At 39.6% G+C, this 20,544-nt stretch overlaps 1 protein-coding gene across 5 annotated transcripts in view; it reads right to left on the bottom strand.

The window, feature by feature from the left end:
* RTN4R (reticulon 4 receptor) overlaps nucleotides 1-20,544 on the bottom strand; it is a 243,255-nt gene that overhangs the window by 90,429 nt on the left and 132,282 nt on the right. For 3 of the 5 annotated variants that reach the window (XM_075831081.1, XM_075831074.1, XM_075831095.1), the window contains one exon: nucleotides 14,685-14,811. The exons of 1 other annotated variant lie outside the window; for it this stretch is intronic. Coding sequence is in view for 1 of the 4 variants with exons in the window: in XM_075831095.1 (XP_075687210.1) it covers nucleotides 14,685-14,691 (7 nt within the window). In the remaining 3 variants the exon portion in view is untranslated. Of the gene's footprint in view, nucleotides 1-14,684; nucleotides 14,837-20,544 lie in introns of those variants that run through there. One more of the 5 variants, XM_075831084.1, reaches the window with a different exon arrangement.

Genomic DNA, 20,544 nt, shown 5'->3' with positions numbered 1-20,544 from the left:
CCAGGCATCAATCTAGTTTTGATGTTTGTCCAGTAAGGCCTCATGCACACGTCCGTGCCCGTAATCATGGCCCGCGGTTGCGGGCACGGCCGGCCGCCGACGGCTGCGAGTCGCAGCCCGAATTTTTGGGCCGTTCACCCATACAAAGTATGGGAGCACGGCCCGTAAAATACAAAAAGTAGGACATGCTCCATAATTCAAGGCACAGTTCTACGGCATGGACACCCTTCCATGGCGATACGGAAAGGTGTCCACCACCAATAGAACTGAACGGATCTGTAATTGCAGGATTTTTTTTTTAGTCGTGTATGGGGCCTTAAAGCAATTGTTATAAATAATTTATTATTATTGTTTTTGTTTTTTTTATCTGTTTGTTATCAGTTACAGCACTTAAATTTCCTTAGTTGCACTTGCTATGAAATGTCCATAATAAACACTCGGAAAGTCATGTATGAGTAGTGCAGGGAGAAAAAAACATGAATATTGCCCATGGCAAGCAATCAGAAACTCGTTCCTATTTTCTAACCTTCACAAGCAGCTGGAAACAGGTTGCCATTGGCAACAACACTTTTTTATTAGTTTTTTTTTTAAGCATAACTGTCGGAGATATTTCCTACAGTGATATCCATTATGCATCCTGAGGATTCTAATGCCTGTGGACATAAGATGATTAGCATCCTCAAGAGTGGGTCAAACATTGCTATATTGTGTCCTACAGGCTTCTGGTACAAGGAAATCATTATCGTGAGTTTATTTCTATATAATCTGTTTATCAACATTAGTGAAAAATGGAGGTTATGGTAAACAGGGCTATATGCCGGGGGGTGGTAAAGGAGGCATTCAAAACTTGATGCTCACTGATAGGCAATTCTACCCCTTTGCCCTGTTATAAATGAATATCAATATAAAATACAACAGGGATACATGAAGCTGCTAGCATTCCCCCAAGAGTATAAGCATGTGTATGGTGGCGACTACTGTTTCAGTGTGTGAGGTCATAACAGAGTTTCCTAAGCTGCAGATACCTTGATGATTAGATGATCACGGTGTTGTAGAAATGAGAGGAGGACACCCAGGCAGGGACAAGAGGAGCCTGAAGAGGGTGCTAGATATGGTGAGAAGAACACTGAAATGTTCTGCACACACAATCATTTTAAAGACATTTACAACTTTTAAATGGGTTGTCCAGTTTCTACAAATCAATGTTATTTTTTGTATAATAATAAGTGATATAATTTTCAGTATAGTTTCTGTATTAATTCCTCACGGTTTTTAAAGATCTCTGATGTTGCTAATCAGCAGGAACATTGATTGTTTACTTCCAGTGGATCCAATTCTGTCCATGGTCATGTGATGGGCACACAAGTCTGCATGGTTTGTTACAGTATGTGTATCAGAGCTGTGTCTTCTAACAATTCCAACACCTGTGTGTCCATCACATGCCCATGAACCGAATTGTATCCACTGGATGTAAATTATTAACCAGTTAACACCGAAGGACGGATATATCCGTCCTCTGCAGCTGCTAGTTCGCGCAGGAGGACGGATATACCACTCAGCTCCCTCTGTCACCCTATCGGCGCCCCCGCAAAGAAATCTCGGGTCGCCGTCGGGTTTCCATGGTAGCCGGAGGCCTAACAAAGACCCCCAGGTCTGTCTTCAGCAAATGCCTGTTAGGCCATGCCGGAGGCATGACCTAATAGGTTGCCTGTCAGTTTTACACTAACAGGCAATAATGCTTTGGTATACTAAGTATACCAAAGCATTATATATGTGATCAGCAGATCCCATAGTGAAGTCTCCTGGTGGGACTAAAAAAAATAAATATAAAGCAGTTAAATAAAGTTTGTGAAAAAAAAATAAAAAAAATTTACAGTCAAAATCAAATAAAAGTGCCAAAACAAATAACACATGCACATATATGGTATCCCTGCGATCGTAACAACTTTAACAATAAAATGAACACATTAATTAAACCGCCGGATGAACGGCGTCCAAAAAAAAACGCAAAAAAACAACGGCAAAATTCTCTCTTTTCTCCCATTCCCCCCATAAAAAATTCAATAAAAGTTAATCTATAAGTCCTATGTACCCCAAAATAGTACTAATGAAAACTACACATTGGCCCACAAAAATCAAGCCCACATACGGCCACATTGACGGAAAAATAAAAAAATTACGTCTCTTGGAATGCGGCGATGCAAAAACAAGTAATTTTGTTCTAAAAGGGTTTTTATTGTGCACACGTAGGAAAACATATAAAACCTATACATATTTGATATTCCCTTAATAGTGCCGACCCATAGAATAAAGTTAACATGTTATTTACGCTGCATAGTAAACGGCGTAAATTTATAACGTGAAACTCAATGCTGGAATAGCTGCTTATTTTCAATTCTCTCCTAAAATAAAGTTAATAAAAGTTAATCGATATATATAAGCATCTAAAAATGGTACAAAATACAACTCGTCCCGCAAAAAACAAGCCCTTATACGGCTATGTTGACGGAATAAAAAAAAAGTTACGACTCTTGGAATGCGACCGTGAAAAAACAAAAAATAATCCTTGGTCCTTAACGCGCAAAATGGCCTGGTCATTAAGGGGTTAACCCCTTCCCGACATTTGATGTATCCATATGCCAAAGTCGGGAAGGGGAAGTATGGAGCTCCATACGATGCCGGTGTCGGCTGTATGTTACAGCCGACACTTCGGAGTAACTAGCGGCATCGCGCTCGAGCATGATCCCGCTAGTTTAAGTCGTTAAATGCTGCGGTCAATACCGACCGCAGTATTTAAATCATCAGAAAGAGGGGGGGTGAACCCCTCTAACAGCTCATCGTGCCCCCCGCAACGCAATCGCGCGGGGGGGGGGGGGCGGGCGATGGTTGCTATGGCTGCCTGGGGGCTTAATGAACGCCCCCAGGTCCTCCGGCAGGGATTAATAGGTGCCTGTCAGAATCACGATATACTGCAAAACATTAGTATTGCAGTATATCGTGCAAGCGATCTAACGATCGCTGGTTGAAGTCCCCTAGGGGGACTAATAAAAAAAGTAAAAATTTGTTAAATAAAGTTTTTTTTGTGTAAAAAAATAAATTTAAAAATTTAAAGTTCAAAAAAAAAACCTTTTCCCATTTTCCCCCTAGAGCATAGTAAAAAAATAAAGATAAAGCATATAGACTTCACCCCAAATATGCAAGACCTTACGGGACAAGAAACGTTAGTGCTTAGAGACTTAGAGGAACTTCTATATGAGAGTAACACTGTTGAGATGATACATACAGCGGAACCTCCAAGTAGGAATTTCTTAAAACCAAAATCTACTACAATGCCATCTATGGATATTTGTCCAGCAGTCACGTTTTTTGGGGATTTAGTAAACAAGGACATAATCTCACTCCCGTATCATGAGATACAGGATAACATCACAAAAGAGGAACGTCAGGCACTACAGAGACTTCGACTATTAAAAGATGTTGTTATAAAACAGTCAGATAAAGGTGGAAACATAGTCATCTGGCCCAAAGAGCAATATGTACACGAGGCCAAGAGACAACTGATGGATAAACAATGCTATAAACCGCTTTGGGGGGACCCCATGGCTCAATTTCTCAGTGAGTATACAGATTTGATTTCAGATGGATTTACCGCAGGGGCAATTACACTCAATGATCCCAGAGTCTCCATTTTTTACATGCTTCCCAAGGTTCACAAGAATCTTAGCAATCCACCGGGTAGGCCAATTGTCTCTGGTGTGGAAAACCTCACGGACAAATGCAACAAATGTCTTGATAATGAACTCCGAGGCATAGTGTCAAGATTACCTTCCCACACCAGGGACACTATGCAGATACTTAAGGAGATTGATGGGATAAATCTTAATCAAGATGAAATTTTAGTTACTTGTGACGTGGAGAGCTTATATACAAGCATTGACCATACCAAAGGCTGCTTAACGGTTCAGTATTTTCGGTCTAGGGACTTGAACTTCAACCCAGTCAGGAAAGAATTCATTTTTAAAGCTCTCAAATTTATTCTAACGCGGAATTATTTTATATTTGATGGGCGGTTTTACCTACAAATTAGGGGCACAGCAATGGGAGCAGCTGTAGCTCCTACGTTTGCCAACATCTATCAGTGAAAATTTGCACATTTTGACAGACAAAGTCTGTTTGTGGCGGCGCTATATAGATGACATTTTTGTCATCTGGAGTGGCACCACGTCTGATCTAGAGAAATTCATTGCAACACTCAACGAAAACAGTCTCAACCTCAAATTGACACTTACATATGACCGCCAGTCAATACCTTTTTTAGATGTCCTTATCTTTACTGACAATGAGGGTAATCTCCACACAGATCTCTTTCGGAAAACAACCTCAACTAATAGCCTACTGGCTGCTGAGAGTGCACATTCCAAGAATACAATCAGGGCAATTCCCAAGGGAGAATTTCTTAGATTAAGACGAAACTATTCAACTTTTCCCATTTTTAAACAAAGGGCAATAGAACTTAAAGTCAGACTGCAAGAGAGGGGTTACTCTAATCACAACATCAAAGAGGCTTATAATGTAGCCTTAAAGGGAACCTGTCACCAGCATTTCACCTACAACCTATAATTGTCTTCTTGGTCGGCTCTGTAGCTGTAGTATTCAGTTTTTTAGTGGTCCCGCGCCGTATGCTAATGAGCATAAAAGAGTCAAATCTTAGTTTGAAAAGAGTCAAATCTTCATTACTCAAGTCTTTCCGAGTTTACCTCGCCTTCTTACTTTTGATTGATCGCTCCTTGCCTCCCCCCAGCACACACAATCCTGTGCTTGTGTATTGATGTCCTCTTCTTTTGTGTGCGCACAAAGGGACACCGGATTATTACGATAAAAGGCACAAAATGTTTGCAGACCGTTATTTACAGTCAGAAGAGTTTAGGAGAAGGGATAACGCCAATAAACTTTTGATAGCAGCAGCCAGTGAGGGATAAGTAAAGTTTAATAGGTGAAATGCTGGTGACAGGTTCCCTTTAAGAACCAACCGTGAGGAACTACTCATCCCTAAGAAAGAACAAAATGGAGATGTTAACAAAATTAAGAAATTTCCTACCCAACCGAGATTCATTACCAATTATAACGCAGATTGGGACATTATGATGGAGATTCTTAACAGACATTGGCTTGTTCTCAAATCCGATCCTAATCTCAATCAGATTTTGGGAGAGAGAGCCATTTCGGGGTACCGTAAGGGAACCAGTATCTCCAACCTCCTGGTTGCGAGTCACTTTACACGAAGTGATACTATGAGGAAGAGCCAGAATTCTGGCTTTTTCCCATGTAAACTATGCAGAGCCTGCACAGTTCTAATAACAATAAAACAATTCATGGATGGCTACGGTTTACAATATAGTATCAAAGAACAATTGAATTGTTCCTCAGCTGGGGTTGTGTACTGTCTCGAATGCCCCTGTGGGTTAAGGTATGTGGGTAAAACCACTAGAGCACTGAAAATACGTATTGGGGAGCATATAAGATCAATAATCAATTATGACAAAAACAAGCAAGAAAGTCAAATCCAAAATAAACCATTTACCCCCTCTCCAATTGCCAGACATTTCAAGGAAAGACACAACCTTGATTGGCGTGTCCTCAAGGGTTGGGCAATTTGTAAGATCAATATGGGCATGAGGGGTGGTAATTTGGATGAGATTCTGTTAAGGAAAGAAAGCGAATGGATTTTTCAAATGAATTCGGTTAGACCTCATGGTCTGAATGAGAACTTCAATTTTGGCTGCTTTCTATGATAACTATTTTGAGAATACCCATTATGCTACCTGGGATTTTTTCTCTAAAATTTCTAAATCTGTAAATCCACCATTTATTATCAGTTTTTTTTTAACTAAGACTAGTTTGTGAGGATTCTTTCTTTATCATCTTATTGTTTAATTATACTACTAGCTATCATAGAACTTGGGGGTCTGAATAGTTTGAATTACCTAATTTCAATCTATTTTATGTATTCGGCTAAATTATTCTTCAATGCATTACAATTGGTTACGCATCTCTATATGATGATTTTCAATATACAGATTTTGACATTTATTACATATCCAAATTTACACTGATAAGATTTCACAGCATGTGATCTGTTTATGTCTTTAAATATGTCATGTATATAGCTAATCAGTGTTATACATTTCATATGAACATGTTCTCTTAGTGCTTTCTAGTATTTATGGATTATCTTCGATTGATAGTTCAGTTTCCTGTATGTGATTATGTTTTGTCAGCATTTGAGACAATCAAAGACGTACCCGGAAGTATCACTACACACTGTAATATTTGAATTATTCAACAAAATTACTGATTGGCTCTCTCTGGTGTAAATCTAAAATCTTACCTATTTGAAGCTCGTCTGTTCGGCGGCCACCACCCCTGGAAGAAGCCGGAAATACCGGCGAAACGCGCGTCCCCAGATGGAGGCTAATTGTCCCATACAGGTTGAAGGCCAGTAATTTTATTCACAACAGAGTATGTTCACTTAAGACATTAATTTGTCTACAGTGTCATTGAGGGGTCATTGTTACTGTTAATTCCACATATAACATTGCCATTTTTAACCATTTATTAATAAAGTATTTATTATTTTTCAATTCAACACGATCATACTACTTTCCCCTCTATCCCCTCTATGCCCCCCCCCCTTTTTTTGTAAAAAAATAAATAAATAAACATAATTGGTACCGCCGCGTCCGTAAAAGTCTGAACTATTACAATATACCATTATTTAACCTGCATGGTGAACGCCGTAAAAAAATAAATATGTAAACGCCAGAATGTCTATTTTTTGGTCACCTAATCTCCCACAAAAAATGAAATAAAAAGTGATCAAACCGTCGCATGTACACCAAAATGGTATCATTAAAAACTACAGCTTATCCTGCAAAAAATAAGCCCTCATACCACTTAATCGACGGAAAAATAAAAAACTTATGGCTCTCGGAATTTGGCGACGCAAAATAAATTTTCTTTTTTACACTTAGGTTTTTACATGTAAAAGTAGTAAACTATAGAAAAAATGATATATATTTGGTATCGGCATAATCATATTGACCCACAGAATAAAGTTAACATGTTGTTTTAATTGCACAGAGAATTCCGTAAAAACGGCGCGCAAAAAACCATGGAGGAATCACTGTTTTTTTCATTTTCGACCCCACAAATAATTTATTTCCCGTTTCCTAGTACATTATATGGCAAAATAAATGGTGCTACAAAAAACTACAACTCGTCCCGCAAAAATCAAGCCCTCATAGTACTATATCGATGGAAAAATAAAGACGTTATGGCTTCTGGAATGTGGGGAGGAAAAAACGAAAATGAAAATCTGAAAGTTGTTTACGACGGGAAGCGGTTAATGTCCCTTCTGAATGACAGCAATTAGAAATATTGAAAACCATGTTTTGTTTTTTTTAGTTAAACAATTAGTGTGTAGGTGATTAAACATTGTTCTAATTTTTTTATTTTTTTTCACGAGTCAGGAAATATTATAAATTGGATTCAATTTATAATATTTCCCAGCACTGGTCACTAGATGGAGCCATTCCCAAAATTGCAGTATTGCATGTGGTAAAGCAACCACATTGCTTTATGCTACAAAATTGGGTAAAAATCCCTCGCTCTAGTGATCTCTCAGAATCCCCCCTCCTTTATCCTGGCTAGTGCCGGGAGAAACGAGGGGTTTGAACGGTCTAACCTCCTACACTGTGTGTCGCCATTTTTTGAGCTAACACACAGTGTAGTAGGTTTACATACAGTAGTAAACACACACTGAAACACGAACATACATAGAAATAACTTACCTGCTCCAGTCGCCGCCGCTCCCTCCGGTCCATCCGCTCCGTCTGCTGCCGCTGCTCCATGTGCACAAGTCCGGAAGCCGCGTCCAGAAGTAGTAATCTTACTGTCCGGCCGCGACTTCCGGTCCACAGGAAAATGGCGCCGGACGGCGCGCATTTCAAATTGAACTGTGTGGGAGCGGTGCATGCGTCGTTCCCACACAGCAGCGTACACGATAGTGGATGGAACGGGCCCCGTTCGCAGTCCCTATGGGACTGGAGCTGCCGTATTCCATGTCTGTATGTGTCGTTAATCGACTCATACAGAAATGGAAAAAAAAATGGCAGCCCCCATAGGGAAGAAAAAGTGTAAAAATATAAAAAAGTAACACACAAACACACAAATTAATCCAAACGTTTTTAATAAAGCACTAACATCTTTAACATATTAAAAAATTATTTTTGGTGACACTGTTCCTTTAAGGTGTTGCCTGCTTCATAGGCAAAGTGTAAGGCGCAAAACAATCTGTGCCTACAGGGTCCTGAGATGTATATCCAGTACTGCACATGACTATCAATATATCTCCTGTTCGTCCACTGTGGCTATTAGGTGTGAATTTCTTGAATCTATACTGCCCGTTTACTCCCCAATTCTGCCTTGTGCGCCCTTGAGGGGCATTTTTAAAAAAAAAACAAAAACAGGTCAGTCAGTGTGATTAGTGTAACTTTATAATTAGTCTTTATTAAAAATTTGTTTTACTTTTTGAGATACAGCTGCTCTGTATTCTCTATATAGAGTAGCTGTATCGTTCGCCATTACCTGAAACTGTCAGTCCCACGGACCTGACGGGTTCAGTGTCAGCGGGTCCTGCGTGACATCTGTAATCTATCACATCTAAGTTATGAACTTAGATGTGATAGATTATAGGTGGATCTTGCGTGTCGGAGACACGCATGACCCGCTGTCACTGAACCCGGCACTCCCACGGACAAGACGGGAACAGGATTTAGCGCTACATACAGCTGCTCTGTATAGAGAATACAGAGCAGCTGTATCTCAAAAAGTAAAACACATTTTTAATAAAGACTAATTATAAAGTTACACCAAACACACTGACTGACCTGTTTAAAAAAAAATTCACCTCAAAGGTTTACATAGCCATTGAGTAGGTACAATTAATATAGTAGTGAATGCATGTAAATACTGTAGCTCATATGACCTTTGATCATTTGGCCATTTTCTTAAAAGAGAAGGACTTAAAAATTTTATTTTCTTTGCATTGAATATAATTAAATCAGATAACTCATTAGAGTGTAATATAGGGACAGTTCTCCACTCTGTTGTATAATTGGCTTGTTGGCATCTTGGGCATCACCAGCCTTTGACTTCAGAGTCATTTACTGTGAGCGCAATATATCTTGCAATGACTACTGCACAGATGGGCCTTGAAAGCACAGTAGTTGATGGCAGCATATGAAATGTTCATGCTACATCTAGTTTTTTTTAATGACTGCAGAAGTATGTGTTATTGGCACCAAAATGTCTGACAGACTTCTTTTGGTTTAGAACTGATTTGCTTATCTTGAGAAGAAACTTGAAAATAAATATACAACTGTGGATAAGAAAGTAACAAATGTAATAGAGTGTAAACTGTGTACATATCATATAAGTTATATGTAATATATATTTGGCCTTGGAAACTCGTAGGAGCAACCAATGACTAAATCTCATTAAAAGCTTATCCACCTAATTTTATTTTATATTAATAAATTGGATTCATGGGGTTTACTTGTTTTTAGATATAATGTGGGTCACATGACTGCCGCCATTTTTAATCCATTTAATTATCCTATAGATGCATTTCTATGGACTAATCTATGGGCTATACAGGGGGCGTGGCCTGGACGCTGGCGGGAGCAGATATGCAGTGGTAAAGCTCCGCCAGCACCAAACCTAATCCATCTTCATCCTCCCTGGCATCGCCGATTCCCTCCTGATGTGCTGCTGTCATCTGACATGCTGTCATCTGACATGTACTACGCCATTCGGTGGCAATTTTGGTCAGGGTCTGCTGCCTGAACCAGATCCCCAGTCTAAAGTTGTCATGATGAGTGTTGGGAGATATACCAGGATTTGGATATTTTACCGTAATAATCCTGTCTTTCATGTCGCAGCTCTATTGAGCCTATTGGCTTTGTTTAAGAATCCTTGATGCATTCTAGGGGAAGGGGGTTGCCCCCTTTTGATAAGCATTTAAGCATACCTTGTACTTTTGTTTCTGTTTTTTTTTTATTTTTTTTTGCTACATGCTACATTTGGGTAGGAAACCTGTCTCAAGTTCGGGGGAATGGGTAGGGTGGGTTGGCTTGGGTTTATTTGTTTCTGCCTTTCATACTTATCTATTTATGTATATGTAAACTTTTTTACCATGTGGACTGGCAAACTGATCTATGGGAGTGCTGCAGTTGGAAGTTTCCAAAGGGGACATAGCTTCTATGTTCCACCCCTGTTTATTGATCCCATCCGGGTCTGTTTTGACCTAAATTCCATTCATGGAGATGTTAAACCATATTAAAATGATCTCCTGGAATGTGCGGTGACTTAATGACAAATTTAAAAGGTCCTTAGTCTTCAATGTTCTTTCCACGTACAACTCGTAGATTATACTTTTGCAAGAGACTAATTTACTTGGTCCTAAATTACGAGCTCTTCTGCAACCATGGGTCTATGGGTCAGACATGGCTATCATGCTTCTTATTCTAATTACTCCTGTGTCTCTTTGCTGGTCATTAAATCTTTGCAATGTATTGTTACATCTGTTAAAACTGATCCAAAAGGGAGGTTCATTGATTTGTCATGTCAGCTCCATTTTACATCCTTCATTATAGTGAATGTCTATAATCCCCCTCCAGCCACATTCCAACTACTTTCTGATATAATGCTGCTGGTAGCGGAATTTGGTCCTGCTCCCCTTCTGATTCTCGGGTATTTTAATCTTTTGCTGTGCTCTGAATTAGATAAACTGGGGGGAGTCCCAGGCTGTGATAATCCCTTAGCTAACTGGGTTGCAACATATAATTGAAAGGAAATTTGGCAGGCTCGCTACCCTGAGTCTATAGCTTACTCGTGCCACTCGCCCGCTTATAGGTCCTTCTCCAAAATAGATTTGGTGTTCGGCAATGACGCTTATTTAGTATTTGTCATAGATGCGCAAGGCGTAAGATCTGGAGATTGAGTCCCCTATGGCTCTCCTGTGCTGAAGTAGCAACCTCTTTGGAGAAAGAAATTGTGGACTTTTGGACTATTAATTCTGGTTCAACTGATATCAATTTAGTATGGGACACCATTAAGGCATATACCAGAGGGGTGATTATACGGGCAATATCCTCACCTAGGAAGAGCCTGGCTGAACAACGTACGATCTTAGAGGCTGAGCTGTTGCAGTGGAGGGGGAATATCTCAGGACTAGGGACTCTTCTGCCTTTACTACCTTCTCTGCAAAGCAACGTAAATATACCCTCTTATTGACTGAACTCACCAGAAAGAAAACGTTGTACGCCCAACAGAGGGTTTTTGAACAAGGGGATAAGAATGGTCTTTTGTTATCTTACTTGGCTAGAGAGGACACCACCCCGAAAGTCACCTCTGGTACTGGGATGCCCGTTAGTGACCCTCTGATCATTAATGACAACTTTGCTAAGTTTTACTCTGATTTATACTGCTCTAAGGTCTCAAATACTCCATCGGAACTGGAAACATACATGGAATATTATTGTGTTCCACACTCTGGATAGGGAGGATGTTGATTTGCTGGAAGTTGACCTGACTATAGAGCAAATTACTGAGACTAATAGATCCTTTGCCAATAGGAAAACCCCGTGTCTAGATGGTTTACCCATAGAGTGGTATAAATTACATGTTGAACTAATTGCACCTCATTTGCTCCATCTTTTTCAATCCTTCAATGGGAATAATACCCTCCCCCTTCTATGAGAGAGGCTCTTATATTGTTGAACTCCAAACCCCGTAAAGATCCTACAGACTGTGGTTCATATCAACCTATTTCACTACTCAATTGTGATATTAAAATATTGGCCAAAATACTGGCAATGTGTCTGCAAAAATTAGTTTCTCATCTTATTCATCCAGACCAATCTGGTTTCATGCCAGGGAAGGCTACGGATGTCAATCTCCGATGGCTCTTCACTAATATATCATCTACTGTAGGGACAAGTGGCTCCAGAATAGTGGCCTCTCTGGATCTTAAGAAGGCATTCGACTCGGTAGAGTGGACTTATCTGTGGTCCGTGCTAGGTAAATTTGGATTTGGACCCACGTTTATCCGATGGGTGCAGTTGTTATACTCCCAACCTATAGTGAGTGTTAAAACCAATTGTCACATCTCCCCCTCATTCACACTTGCTCGTAGGACTAGACAAGTTTGCCCACTATCCCCTTCCGTCTTTGCATTAGCCATTGAGCCACTAGCGTTAGCTACAAGAGCCTCTCCTGATATAAAGGGTTTTTCTAATGGGTGAAAGGGATGAACGTGTCTCTCTCTACGCAGATGATACGTTACTATTCCTGAATGATCCAGGTCCGTCTCTACAGGGGATGTTGTCCCTATTTGATTTATTTGCATCTTTCTCTGGCCTCTGTGTGAATTGGTCAAAATCCCTGATAATGGTGATAGACATTGCGGTTAGGACACCTGCACCCCCTTCTCCATTGCAATGGGCAGAAAAAATTACTTATCTGGGTATAGTGATTAGCTTAGATATTTGTACCTTTATACCTGATAATATCACTCCTTTAGTACAACGTCTTCAAACAGACTTTGATAGATGGAAGCACCTCGCCCTCACAATTATTGGCAGAATTTTAAAGATGAAGTCCCTACAGAGATTCTTATATCTCTTTCACAATTCTCCAGTGGGGCTTCCATTATCCCTGTACTCCAACATCGACAAGAATCTTAGATCTTTTATTTGGGCAGAAGCTACTCCTAGAATCGCTTTAGGCACACTACAGTTGCCCAATGAGCAGGATGGACTGGCCCTCCCGAATTTATACCTCTACTTTCTTGCCAGCCAACTGGTGTTTGTTTGGTGGTGGTTTACCCATAGACACTTTAATCCCTATACTGAACTGGAAGCTTCACTTCTCGGTTCCTATAAAGCCCTGTGAACTCTGTATATAGACAGCCCCCTCTGGGACACTTACTCACAATCCTAATGAAAACTACTCTGAAGGTCTGGCAAAGATATTTTTTCTCTTTAATTCAGAAGAGGGGTCCTGGTCACCCAGGACGCCACTCTGGTATAACCCGCTCCTATCCCAGTTGAGGGCCTCCCTAACCCTAGTGAATGGGCAACCCTGGGTATATTGACCTTGGAGGATGTGGTAGTTAATGATAAAGTAGCTAATTTTACACAACTCCGGTCGAAACATCAGATCCTGACTCATCTCAGGTTCCGCTATTTTCAGCTTAAACATGCTCTCTGGTCGCAATTTGCAGGATATAACGTTAGACTTTGTATGTTCCCGCTGGAGGATTAGGTTAAGGAGGAGACATTGGCTTAACCATTATCTGTACTTTATAGGCAGTTGCTGACTGTATCTTCTAATAAACTTGATAGAGCCTTGAATCGTTGGTCTCAGACTCTTTCCTCTATGTCTACAAACAATCATAAAGAAATGCTATCCACTCTAACAGGTCCCTTGCTATCTACAAGGGACCGACCTATTCAATTGAAATGTTTCCATGAGATTTACTACACCCCTTCCAAATTGTTTAGAATGAGACGTATACCTACTCCTATCTGTCCACGGTGCCACGGAACTGAGGGCCCCTTCCTACATATGTTCTGGGAATGTCCGATTATTAATACTTTCTGGGCTGAGGTAATGGAATTTCTTGAGTTTAAAATAGGACTCCCTCGTATACTTTATCCCAGAATGTGTCTTTTATTAATGCTATAAGAAATTTTACCTACTGTTGCTGTCAGATCTCTTATGACACTCCTGTTGTTCTATGCTAAACAGACTATACTCCTGAATTTGAAACATCCAAAGGTTCCTACATTGTCAGCATGGATTGTATTGGTTAATTCTACCTTGCTCTTTAAGCTTACTTATGAAGCACGTGGGTGCTCAGATAAATTTCTGAAAGTGTGGAGCTCTTGGATAGCCAACCTTTATACTAGCTCATAAATTGCTATTGCTCAAGTTGCTTGGGTCTGAAATTGGCTGACGTCTCTTTGGCGTTCCTCCGTTAACTGCTGCTATTGACTGGTCCTCATCTAATCTTATGTCATATTTTCTTCTGCTAAGGAAAGGCTGTTTGTTTAGCTTTTGTTTTCTATTACATATACTTACTGATATGTGATGTAATATACCCTTATGTTTTTTTTTTTAAATGACCTTGTACACTTGGTACAGATGTGCTATTTGCTATGTGTAACATTGTTTTAAACTTCTTCATTTTGTACCACTGTTTGATATGAGGTCTTAATAAAATGACCTTTATAAAATAATCTATGGGCTATACTTTTTTTTTTTATTAGACAAGAGCAATATAAGTTTGTATTAGAAATCTGTATTAATTCCTATTCTATTAATAAATTAATAAAAAAAAAAAAAGAAAAGCCCTTCAACAAAATATTCCTCTGAGACATATGTTTTTTTTCAGTAGAAGATACATAATTCTGATTCTATTGCATTTCATGGTAATAATACATATATCATTTTATCAATATTACTCTGTTTTACATTGTGTAATGTATTATTTGTTAATTTATAACATTTATGTATTTTGCTAATCCTTTTTACTTATTACAGTAAGTTGTAAATATTACCTTGCATGTTTATAACTTAAAATCTTTCATTTTCTTTGAATTTTCCCTTGAACCAAGGAAGAGCTGTTCTTCATTCCCACAAGTCCAAACAATAAAAAGGAACTGGTACATCAATCAATGAATGTGCCTACAAAAAAAATGAAATATTGTTACTAACCAATAAACCCTGAAACAGCATTACCGTCTTATATGAGGACATGCCTGAAGACACTTCACCTGTACTGAAATTTGACCATCATAAAAGATAAATCTGGATGTAAGATTTCTAGTATCGGCAAGCCTTTTAAAACAATAAAAGTCTTATACCTCAGTCGTATACAAGGCATTTGTGGCAATGTACCAGAAAACATACCTCTCAGCAGCAATGTATATCTCCAATACGGATAAATAGATAGGACCCTAGTTGTGGATTGTGGTTGCTCACTTAAAAGGAGATGGTATGAACATGTATGAATGATACATGCAAACCCTTTGGCTGCCATAGAACCCCAGCCTAGATTAGCCACATCTATCTTCTTCTTGTGGGGTCATTGCTGAAGGGTATGCGAAGGTCGCAGTCATACCCACGCCCTAGTGAGTGATGGGGCCTACATAAGAAGATATTAATATTATAAATGGCACATGGTAGGTGGGGGGCTTGATACAGATTATGCATAGGGGCCCAGGAGCTTCAAATTATGCCTCTTTCTCCTTGGGTGGAGGGAGCTTGTGCGGGTTCATTTTCTCCACATATAACCCTTGCTGGCAAACAAGGATTTGAATGAATGCCACTCTTATCTGCTTCAAGGGTTGGTGGAAAGAAAAATTTGGAAATATTTAATGCTATATTATTTGTTGTTTTTTTTTCATCTAAAATATCTGTTATTTCATATAAACTAAAATGATAAATAGAAAGAGTGGTAAGAGCCCTTTAAATAGCAGTTTGCAAAATGGAAATCTCCACTATAACAACAGAAGGATAGACAATAATTTTTTTTTTATTTTTTGCTTTCTTTTGAATAAATAGTAAGCCTATGCAGTGGCATAATGAACCCAATTTACTTGGGTTATTTAGGAGATTTGGCATATTAAAGATTTGGCAGACAGTATAGTAGATATAAGCAGACAAAGCACTGTAAATAAAACCCATGGGAATCAGCGCTCAGTAGGTACTGCCACATGATCATAGCCATATAATAGTAGCATCTGGTCGGTTTTTCACTTCTGTTTTCCTTATTTTATTATTAGGTATTATTTCCTACTGGATGTTAATTCTCTACTAATTAATTTGGCTAACACATTGATATACATTGCATCCATATTTAAAGCTCACATATACAAGGCTAAAATACATCACGTACAAGTTATTTTCTAAAGGGTTTAACTACATCTTGTGTCAGTACCTAGTACCTATACTGCAGTGAATAATTTTGAAAGTATAATTCATATTATGCAAATTGAACAGTTCTTGTAATAACATAGGTTTACCTTGCAGCTCTTGTAGACATCAATTTTCATTGAAAATAATCATTGAATCAGCATACAGTATACAGCGAGAAACTGCCTCCGTTATAAACCATTTTCTCAAATATCTACATACTTTTGTGCAACCATGTTTGTACCCAGTTATGATCTGGCTCATATTAATTTATATTGAATGCAAACATGATGTCCTGAATACTTAATACGTACAATTATGGCATAAGGAAATTACTTTTTTTTATTATTATTATTTTGACACTCAACAAACAGCAAAGTAGATTTCTGTCTAGATTAAAGGATTAATTGAGTAGGTTATAATCCTAATTTGACTAGACATACTGACAAGATTTTGCCTAAAAAAAAATATAGATTCTGATAGATTCTGTTTCAATTTTTTTTCTAGAATAAAATACTTATTTCAGTTTTAATTGACACATCATACAGTAAATATACAGAATGCTACATCACTTCTATAGTAGCATATCCACAATGCTTCTACCCAACAACCCATCTTTTATTGTGTAAAATAAGCGCATCCACAATTTGGACCCCCCCCCCCCAATAGTCAGTTCCAGGGGTCAGTACATACATTACTCTCTTGTCTGCAGGACTGATTTTATTAGGTGCCTTTTAATTCTAAAAAATGAACATATATCCACATTGCAGTTCCCCCAATGATAGCAGCTGTCATCCCTGTGTCATGATATATGAATTGTAAAACTTGCCCCTGGAGATGCCCTGTTAGTACTGACCAACTGCACAAATGTTCATCTATGTTTGTGCCCTAATTCTTATAACCTTAATGTTATAGGATTTTAGAGAGGACTATTGGAAATGAAGCAGTAATGGTTGATGGAAATTCAGTAAACATGTCATGAGGGGGATGTAGCGTTGGAATGTGGCGCTGACACTTTCATTAAAAGATGAGCAGTGTAAAAAGTGGATTAGCTCAAAATGGCATTAAAGCTTTTTGTTAATGACCTTGTAATTTGTGATGCATTTGCATGTGAATTTATTACTGTACAACTTATTTTTAATTGCAGAGTTATTTTTGTAAACAACACAAAGTGCTGCACTGCAGGTAGTCATCATTTGCTTGGGAGCAGTGAAGGGCTACAGTGAAGCAGATAGCAAGCCGTTCACTTGTGTAAATCTGGTCTACATGAATCAGTATATCTGTCTAGCAACCGTAGCTGCCTCTTTATATGTGTATCTACAGTATCTGCACAACTGTCAGGGGTATACTGCAGAAAAAACAGCACAGCAATATCTTTGTAGGATTATACTAATGAAATGGATTTACCCTTTGTTGCTCAACAGAAAATATAGCAAGTACTCATGGAAAATGATCTGCCACAGTGTGCAATACAGAGTATATAGTCATTTATCCCACATTTTCTGCAATATCCTATGGGTTTCAGTTTGGCTGGGAAGTGCAGGACCTGGCCCACCTTTAACCCCGGGCAGCTGAGTGGCATCCAAAGCCATTAGTAAAGTGGATTGAGTCCCACGCCATGGACTGCTCTTAACACTTATGCATTAATATGCTGAGAATCGAGCAGTACCTGATGTGCTAGCCCAATTGACAATAGGGGCATATAAACCATCTATCTATCTATCTATCTATCTATCTATCTATCTATCTATCTATCTATCTATCTATCTATCTATCTATCTATCTATCTATCTATCTATCTATCTATCTATCTATCTATCTATCTATCTATCTATCCATCCATCCATCCATCATCGCTACTTGTGCCATGTTTTAAGATGAATCAAAATATAAAGCAATGCAATCTTTGTTTTTAGCACCAGCACCAGACGATCCACTGTTGACCATTGTTTCCCATCCAGAGTTACATGGAAAAAATTGGGTTCCCTAAGGCCCCATGCACACGAAAGTGCTTTTGCGGCCGAAAATCCACGGGAGAATTGCGGCCCTATTCATTCCTATGGGCCCATGCACACGACCGTGGTTTCCACAGTCCGCGCATGGCCCAGGAGCCTGGACCGCAGAAAGAACAGATAAGTCTTATTACGGCCGTGTTCTGCAGTACAGGCTCATAGCAAATAATGCACGCGGCCATGTGCACGGCCCTTGATTTGCGGGCGGCTCGCGGGTGTCACTCCGTGGCCGGCCGGCCGACCCGAAAATCACGGCCGTGCACATGGCTAGGTTAGTGTGCATGAGGCCTAACAGAAATCTTCTCTTCCAGAATAATATCCTTTTTTTTCCCCCGTCGACATTACTGTATGGGATGTTTTTTTCAGGACGAGTTATATTTTTAATGGCACCATTTCATGTACTATATTATGTGTTTAGAAATGTAAAAAAAAATGTGCTGTGGAATTGAAAAAACAACTGCAATTATAATAACGTTACATGATATTTAATAGTTGTGACTTTTATAGACGTGGCGATACTCTTTTTTTTATTGTTTACATTATTTTATGTGAAAAATTGGGAAGTTTTTTTTTCTATTATTGTTGACTTAAATTTTTTTATATTTTGTCAAATTTTATTAAACTTTTTATTACTTATTTTTTAAAGTACCCCTAGCAGACTTTATTATGCGATCGATGGATCGCTCATGCAAAATACAGCAATACTGAATGTATTGCAGTGTATTGCCTTTTTCAGTGATCTCCTATTAAACCCTGCCTCTGGTCTGAACAATCAAGTACAGAAGGCAGAGCTGGAGGTCTTCACTATGCCTCTGGTTGCTATCACAACCACATGGAGCTCCCTCAGTCAAACTGCTCAGAAATATGTTCCATGTTCTATTATTATTCATGTGGATGCCATCTTCTCCCTGTAAATGTCAATAAACTTTGAAAAAATATGAGGCCTTTTTATATTAATCCATATTCCTGCCCAAAATTATGTTAGTATTTGATCCATATTTGTGGTTAGCTAGTGGTAGAACATACAGGTAAAACATAGCTCAAGGCTCTATTCATATGACAGGGTCCGGGTATCGGCTGATAAAAAAGGCACACAGCCCCGTTGTAGGCAGTGCCACACAGCCCACTGTCGGTAGTGGAACACATCCCCCTGTAGGTAGTGCCACACAGCCCCCTTGTAGGTAGTGCCACACAGCCCCCTTGTAGGTAGTGCCACACAGCCCCCTTGTAGGTAGTGCCACACAGCCCCCTGTAGGTAGTGCCACACAGCCCCCTGTAGGTAGTGCCACACAGCCCCCTTGTACGTAGTGCCACACAGCCCCCCTGTATGTAGTACAACGCAGCCCCATATAGGTAGTGCCACATAGCCCCCTTATAGATAGCACCCCCCATAGACGTCACCCCCTGTAGATAGCGCCCTTGTAGCTCCCTGTAGGAGCAGAATCCCTCTGGCCGGGGGTTCCACTCCTAGATGGAGCCCCTTGACATTTCTGTCCATATATGGACAGTGATGTTAGGGGCTCCCTCTAAGAGCAAAATCTCTTGCCAGAGCGTCGGCAATGCTCTGGATGGGGATTCCACTTCAAGAGGAGCCCCTGGCGTCCATATATGGATACAGACGTCAGGGGCATCTCCTGGAATGGAATCCACGGCCAGAGCGTCGGCGGCGGGGGGGGGGGGGGCGATGGACTGTTAGAGGAGGTCATCCCCTCTTTCTAACGATTCAAATGCTGTGGTCGCTATTGACAGCGGCATTTAATAGGTTAAACGAGCGGGATCGCGCTCGAGCCGACACCTGCTTTGTATGGAGCGCTCTCAGCCCGTGAGCCACTCCATATTTCCCCTATCTGGCTATGACGTAAGTATATGTCATACATCAGAAAGGGGTAAATTACTATACATCTATTTACTGCAGGTTAGGAAATAGAAGCAAATTATGGTTTTAATAGCAGATTTTATCTTCAAGCAAGGCTAGTATCTTTAGTGTCTATTGTTTTCTGCTGCCTATTCTGTACTGTACAATATGTTGTTTTAAGATTGCACTATGTACTACTTTTTACACGGCCCAATTATCTCGCAAACCAGCGTTCATATGAACGCTCATTTCCGATCATTGCCCTGTGTAAACAGGGCAACCATCAGCCGATGAACGACCAAATGCTCGTTCATCGGCTGATTGTATCGTTAATACAGCATGAAATATTATCGTTGTCGGCAGCACATCTCCCTGTGTAAACAAGTAGACGTGCTGCCGACATGATGGAAATGTATGGGGATGAGCAATCATAGTAACGATCGCTTTTCCCCATGCATTGTGAAGGGAGCAAACAAGCACCGATCAACGAGCTGTTTCATTTACAGGCCCATGTCGGATGGTGTATGAATACCTTTCGTCTTATTATTAGTGAACATGAATAAATAAAAGTAATATTATAACTTTGCTATTTCCAACTGATTATATAAAAAAAATAGCTTCCCTGATGTAAAATGA

The sequence above is a fragment of the Rhinoderma darwinii genome, chromosome 1 (assembly GCF_050947455.1).
Source record: "Rhinoderma darwinii isolate aRhiDar2 chromosome 1, aRhiDar2.hap1, whole genome shotgun sequence".
Classification (NCBI taxonomy): Eukaryota; Metazoa; Chordata; class Amphibia; order Anura; family Rhinodermatidae; genus Rhinoderma; species Rhinoderma darwinii.
This window is presented reverse-complemented; position numbering and strand designations above follow the sequence as displayed.